Here is a 7,603-nt window from a genome sequence, read left to right as displayed (position 1 = left end):
TTGTCTCTCTGTCTCTCTCTCTCTCATGAGTACATGCACCCTATAGAAAAAAATCTCTTTCAAAAAAACCCCAAACACCTATAAAAACAAAGGCCATGGCTAATTGGCCTGCTCTGAAGCAGTGCTACTCAAAGTGTGGTTCTGTAGTACTATTGCTAGTACCACATGCCCAGGCCAGTACAGAACTTGAAGATAATCATGTAATATGTTGTGTAGCAATTTGTCCTCGTAATTTTTTTTTTTGAGAGGTTTTTATTATAGGATGTGTGTGCTCACCAGAAAAAGAGAGACAGAAAGCGGGAAATCACCCCCCGGGGGGGATGGTCACACCACAATCACTTTTCCTCCATTCTCCTCTTGGGATCTTGGGCACGCACGCACACGTGCCCGTTGTGAGTTTAAGCCACTGGGTCTAGGACTTGAATCCCCATCCACCACGTGGGAGTCCAGTGACATAGCCATTACACCAACTGCTGGTCCCCTGATCTAGTAATTTTATGTTAATTGATTGGATAGTGTAAAAGTAGGGCTTGGGCCAGCTTTGTGGTTGGTGATTAAGGCAGCTGTATTCAATATGGCTGACTCCGTGATTAGAATCTTGAACCCAGTGGCTTGAAAAACATGACAGGCATGTGTGCATGCATGCCCCAAATCCTAGAAGGTGAGAGATATGGAGGAGAAAGGATTGCAGTGTGACCATTCCCATGGAGGGTACTTTCTCCCTATTCCTCTCTGTCTCTTTCTGGCAGACACATATGTCCTCTGACAAAGTTTAAAACAAATGTGGGATTTATTTTCTGCATGTTCTTGATTTTTCTTTCATTGTTATTGACATTTTTTTAAATTATATTTTACAGAAGTGTTAGTCTACAGTGGGTTAGAACATTTAAAACTGGTCCTTTGCCAAAGATAGCTTGAGAAGCACTGGGTTAGTCAATGCCCATTTCGATGACCATAGAGATAAAAAGAGTGCTCCTCCATGCCTGCCCTTTGTCTCTAGTTTCTCTGCTCAAGAAAGCAGGGACTGGGAAAACTAAAGTGGACAGAAATCTAATGCATCCAGGTGACGGTATGGGGTGTGGAGGGCAGAGAGGGTAGAGAGCCAGTCAGAAGGTAGAGAAGTCTTATCTTCCCAGGATACAGCCATTCCATTCAGCTATACTATTTGGAAATAGATCTCCAAACTTTCCAGTGATGTCAGACTGGTCAGAGAATTGGAGATCCAGAAGACTTGGTGAGTGAATTTTAAATCAAATTATTTTGCTCTTCTTCCTTTTTTAGTCAGATAGCTTTACTGAATCCAGAATGGGCACGAGCCCATTCTGTTTCTCTTCCAAAAGAAACTGAAATGATGAACCTTCAGACAAAGACACTGACCATGCAGCCTTTACTGAAGAAGAAAGAGGAACATGTCAAGGAGCTAAGCAACATGAACTTGGACTTTTTGTTGCCAACACCTTGTTTAGAACCAAATATCTCCAACTCTATAACCAGAGAAGTTACTCCCCATTTCCTGAATGGTCAAGAAAGAAAATCTGAAGGTAAGTTGAACATTTAATTCCACAGGGATTCCTTTATGGCTTGGGTTAACAAATATTTATCTATTATTCTAGGTGCTGTTCTAAATGGTAGAGATACAAAATAAACACTAAGCCTACCCTTGTGGAATTTACATTGTTTTAAAGATGTGTGTGTGTTTGTGGGGGGGCAGACAATAAACTAGCAAACAAGTAAAATAGATGCCATGGAGAGAAATAAACAGGGAAAAAGGATAGGGTGGTATCTTAGTCCATTTTGGCTACTTTAACAAAATACCATAAACTGGTAGTTTCTAGACAACAGATACTTACCTTTTACTATTGTAAAATATGGGAATCCAAGATCAAGGTGCCAGAAAATGTGCTGTTTGTGATGGGCCCTTTTCTGATTCACTGAGGGGGCCTTTTTGCTATATCCTCACCTGGTGAGAGGGGCTTACTAGGCCTCTTTAATTTCTTTTTTTATTTGTTAAGTTTGCCAGAGGCATGCAGTCTTGCCAGAGAGAGAAAGAGAGACAGAGATGGAGAAAGCACTCCCTCCCCCCAACTCCCACATGGGCAGTGGTCATGCTGCAATCCCTTCTCCTTCATTTCTCCCACCTTTTGGGATTTGACGCATGTACACATACGCTCCCAATATGTCTCTCAAGCCATCAGTCCAAGACTTGAACCATGCCATTGGCCAGGTGGGATCCAGCCTCCTAACCACCACACAGTGGTCTGGCCTGTCAAGCCTGTTTTATAAGGACACTAAACCCATTCATCAGGGCTCCTCCTTCATGATCTAATCCCAAAGGCTGCACATATTAATACTATTGCCTTGGGAGTTAAAATTTAAACATATAATTTTGGAGGTTGGGAGGACCCAGGCATTCAGAACATAGCAGGTGGTTTGACATTTTAAATAGGGTGAGTGAAAGATAGGATTACTGAGAACGTAAGTTGAGTGAATGTCTGAAAAGTAGAGAGAACAGTCGTATATCTATTTCAGAGAAGAATGTTCCATGACACAAGAAAGCCAGAGTAACTGGAACAGAGTGGGGGGGGGGGGGGGGGGCAAGTATGAGGGAAGAGGATTAGTAGCATATACTTTCATATTCCTAAATATCATGTTTCTAATGATCTTTACTGATTGTTCAATTTAGAATTTATCTATTAGAATTTGATACTTTTACATCACTGTCCTCACACACAATCTTCCCAATCGGTGTGGGTCCATGTGTGTGTGTTACTATTTGTTATTTGTTTAGAGACAAGGTCTCATTATATTGCCTAGTCTGGCCTTGAACTCATGATCCTCCTGCCTCAGCCTTCCAAGTACCTGGGATTACAGTGTACTCCCTTGCCTGGTTTGTGTGTGTGTGTGTGTGTGTGTGTGTGTGTGTGTGTGTGTTTGGAGAAGTTTTTGCTATAGGGCACGTGCACTTGCCAGAAAGACAGAGAGACAGAAAGCAAGAAATTACCCCCTAGGGGGTATGGCCACGCCGCAATCAATATCCAATGTCCCTATTCATATACCAGGTAAAATACTATTTGTAGCTGAGCCCCACAGTAAAATACTATTTGTAGCTGAGTCCCACAGTATGCTGGTTACATTTCCTTCTTTTTAGATGTTGTGTTTATTCCAGCATTATTAACTACTTCATTTCATTATATCTATCTGTTTATCTGTAACCAATTCATCCTCATTTTCTCTAATGGACCTATAACATAAGCTTTTTTTTTTTTTTTTTGCATCTATATATATGAGAGTGGTTAGGTTTTTGTATTTGTTTTTTTGCCATAGGGCACACATGTTTGCTGGAGAGAGAGAGAGAGAGAGAGAGAGAGAGAGAGAGAACCCTCCAGGGAGGATGGCCATGCCACAATCCCTTCTACTTCATTCTCCTTTTGGAATTTTGGGCATGCATGCACACATGTCTGGCATAATTTTCAAGCCACTGAATCTGGGACTCAAATCATATAGTTGGCCATGTAGAATCTAGCCCCCTCAGCCACCATGCACCTGCTGGCCCACCATAACATGATTATAATACAGGCAATTATGTATCAGGTAATCCACTGGTTCCTTTTGGTAAAGGGTCCTTCTTCACTCTGATTCCACTCTGCACTGTGTACTCTTTGTACCCTTTTCTAGGAAGTTACAGGAAAATATGTCCTACTAAATGATAGTGTGAGCCTAGGAAGGGTTAATCATATGTCTAGTATATGGGGATTTAACACAGCAGGGAGGCAGGGGAGTTCCCAGGAAGATGATGGGAATCCCAGTATGAAGATTTTGCTGAATCCTTTTATTTTCACTCCAGCACCCCATTTCTGCTCCCAGCTGCACCTCAAACCTTATTATCTTTGTTTCAAGCTATGCAGAGAGTACTCTTCCAGCCATCTGACAGGAAAGGAGAGGAAAATTCCTAGCTAATGGGGCAGGACAGGAAGTCGGGAATATATATGGATTTATGAACAACTCTCTGGTGTCTCACCCTGCAGAGGAACCGGGTATCTTAAATTCTAGCTCTTCCCTGCAGTTACTATTTCTTGTTGAGTTCTCCCCCTACAAGCACTGAGCAGAACAGAGAAAGCTGACAACTATAACCAGTTATTGTTCATCTACACAGTTTTCACTGTCTAAAATGTTATCGACATAATTCATCTGCAGTTTTACCCTCTGGATTAAACGTGTCCTTATTTACGACTGTTACTGAGAAAATTCCTTTACAGTCAGCCCAGCCATGGTAGTGTTGGGTACCGCTGTGCAAGGCTGGAGCCACATGAGGCCTGGGTTTGGTTCCCAGGCCAGCGTAAACAGGGTGTGGTAGCACATTCCTGTAATCCTAGCTAACAGGAAGGCTGGGGCAAAACCATCACAACATGGTGAGAAACTGCCCCTCCAAATACCACTCTTTATGCCCCTCCTATTAAAAAAATAAATGAATAAATTAAAATATATGTGTGTGTATATATATGTGTAGACATATATATACATAAAAGATCTTTGCTGTCATTTTAGTGAGTGTATGGTGAAAAGTTTGTACATTCAACCTTTTTTTTTTTCCTTAGCCATAGGGCATGTGTGCTCACTGGAGAGAGACAGAGAAAAGGAAAGTGAGAAACCACTTTCCAGGGAGTATTGCCATGCCACAATCCCTTCTCCTCTGTCCTCCTCCTGGAACCTAGGGCAAGCATACATACACCTGGTGTGTTTCTCAAACTACTGGTTCTGGGATTCGAACTGCGCAGTCCACCATGTGGAATCCAGCACCTGAGCCATCACGGGAGTTGCTGGCCCTTTTTCTACACATTTAAAAAGGCCTTTGACACATACTGACAAATCACCTACCAGGAAATTCTTATGTCTATGTTCTCAAAAGAACTATTTGAGTTTCTTTCCACTCCACCTGATTCCAGACCAAATCTACATAGTGTCTATACAGGTATCAATAATAATTCCTGAAAAAAATTTTTAACTCAGGAGGGTATCCATATGAACCAAACTATAAATTATATTCAGTTGTGTTTCTGAATTAACTTCTACTGTCTATTCAACAAGGAATCTCAACTTTTAGAATGCAAACTCCATGAGAGCAAAGATTTTTTTCTTTGCTATTCACAACTAAGAGATCTTTAAGGGCAACCTTGTGACCTGATGGTTAAGGAAACTAGATACCACATGGCCAATCATAATTCATATCCTGGCCCTGATGGTTGGAAAAACATGCTGGGCGCATGTGCATGTGTGCTCCAAATCAGTTTGTACATTCAACCTTTTTTTTTTTCCTTAGCCATAGGGCATGTGTGCTCACTGGAGAGAGACAGAGAAAAGGAAAGTGAGAAACCACTTTCCAGGGAGTATTGCCATGCCACAATCCCTTCTCCTCTGTCCTCCTCCTGGAACCTAGGGCAAGCATACATACACCTGGTGTGTTTCTCAAACTACTGGTTCTGGGATTCGAACTGCGCAGTCCACCATGTGGAATCCAGCACCTGAGCCATCACGGGAGTTGCTGGCCCTTTTTCTACACATTTAAAAAGGCCTTTGACACATACTGACAAATCACCTACCAGGAAATTCTTATGTCTATGTTCTCAAAAGAACTATTTGAGTTTCTTTCCACTCCACCTGATTCCAGACCAAATCTACATAGTGTCTATACAGGTATCAATAATAATTCCTGAAAAAAATTTTTAACTCAGGAGGGTATCCATATGAACCAAACTATAAATTATATTCAGTTGTGTTTCTGAATTAACTTCTACTGTCTATTCAACAAGGAATCTCAACTTTTAGAATGCAAACTCCATGAGAGCAAAGATTTTTTTCTTTGCTATTCACAACTAAGAGATCTTTAAGGGCAACCTTGTGACCTGATGGTTAAGGAAACTAGATACCACATGGCCAATCATAATTCATATCCTGGCCCTGATGGTTGGAAAAACATGCTGGGCGCATGTGCATGTGTGCTCCAAATCCCAACAGGGTGGAGAAGTGGAAGAGAAGGGACTGTTGTGTTACTTCATCTTACTGGGGGCAGTTTATCCCTCTCCCTTTCTCTGTCTGTTTCTCTCTGGCAAGCACACCCGCCCTCTAGCAATTAAACATTTGTTGAATACGTGCATGAAGGGTTAAGAGGAAGACTACCTTGGCCAGCTGTGACTAAGGGGAATGCCTATGCCCCCTCTTATTGGAATCCTCTTCTTAGGAGACTATTTTTCACCTGAGATTGGTGTCTCTGCCTGTGTTATATCTCAGAAGAGTCTGTTTCTCTCCAAGTGAAATTTCCAGATGACAGCCTGAGGCTGAAATGGAGGTACTGACATATTTTGTTTGGTCCTCATGGCATTAAAAAACAAAAAGTAGGGGCAGAAAGATTTTATGTAATATCTGCAACTCTCTGGCTTCTCTTGACAAGAGGAAGATGTAGCAGTACAGTATTCTCTGTCTAGACTGGACGGCATCAGTTAGAGCGAGATAATGACAGCCTGTCAGTTGGGGTGCACCATCTCAATCCCCTGTTCCCACCTGTGCCACTTCATCCACTCATGTAACCTGCTTTGACTCAGGAGACACTGGAGCTTTTGGTTTCAACTTTAAGCTGTAGTGGTGGGTGGGATTTGGGGGGACAGTCTGATGTTTTTCTAAGAGAACAACTTCTAGGTTTTACACTATCTAGTAAATCCCATCTCCCTCTTCCTCACACCTCCCTCTCAGAATTTATAATTTATTTGATTAAAACAACTGTTGGGAGGGACCAGCAGATGCTATAATGGTTACGTTGCTGGACTTCCACATTATTGACTGTGGTTTGACTCCTGGATCCGGTGGCTAGAAACTCACGCCAGGCACGTACATGAATGAATGCCTAAAATTCTGAGAGGAGAATGGAGAAGAAGTGATTATGGAGTGGCCATCCCCCCAGGGGGGTGATTTCTTGCTTTCTATCTCTCTCTGTCTCTCTGGCAAGCACACGTGCCCTATAGCAAAAATCTCTCTAAAAAAACAACCGTTGGGAGACCATTATATATGAATACTTTCGCATTTCTGCACAGTTCAGGCTTTCTATGCAAAAAGCACTAGGAAACTAGGTTAAAAGATGATTGAATGGCAAATACGCATTGGAGGTTAGTGTATTTCTCCAGAGAGGTTTAGGGGCTTATTCCGTCAGGAGTCGTTTGCTTGTTTTCTAGGGTAATAAAGCATAATGACACCTTTCTTCTTTCTCCTGGAGACATTTGCCTCCATAGTAAAGATCTCTCTATTGGGGGAGAGATGTACCAAAGTGCCAACCACCCTATATACCCCCCAAATCTCCTAATTTCAAGGTCGTGCCTGTGATGTAAGCCCATCATGGTGCAGGTAAATATCTAGCTCTCGTCACATCGCTCTGTGGAGAACTGGGATGTGGGGAACTGGCATTGTGATTCTGTGAGTAATAGATGATGTTTTCTTACCCAGAGAACGTGGGTTTCCTGTCAGGATGTCTTTCCATCCAAAAACCACGAGATACACTTTTCTCTCACCCCGACATGGAACCTTTTCAAAGATTGACCACATCATAGGGCACAAAGCA

General features: G+C 42.2%; 1 protein-coding gene across 4 annotated transcripts in view; it reads left to right on the top strand.

Moving 5' to 3' along the window:
- Positions 1-7,603, top strand: part of MAP3K19 (mitogen-activated protein kinase kinase kinase 19) — a 65,827-nt gene that overhangs the window by 20,942 nt on the left and 37,282 nt on the right. For all 4 annotated transcript variants that reach the window (XM_027768768.1, XM_027768769.1, XM_027768767.1 and 1 more), the window contains exon 5: positions 1,282-1,541. In XM_027768768.1, the coding sequence (XP_027624569.1) occupies positions 1,282-1,541 (260 nt within the window). The remainder of the gene's footprint in view (positions 1-1,281; positions 1,542-7,603) is intronic.

Source organism: Tupaia chinensis, unplaced genomic scaffold (genome assembly GCF_000334495.1).
Source record: "Tupaia chinensis unplaced genomic scaffold, TupChi_1.0 Scaffold147433_1, whole genome shotgun sequence".
In the NCBI taxonomy this organism is placed as follows: Eukaryota; Metazoa; Chordata; class Mammalia; order Scandentia; family Tupaiidae; genus Tupaia; species Tupaia belangeri.
Note: the sequence above shows the minus strand (reverse complement) of the source record. Positions and strands in the feature narration are given on the sequence as shown.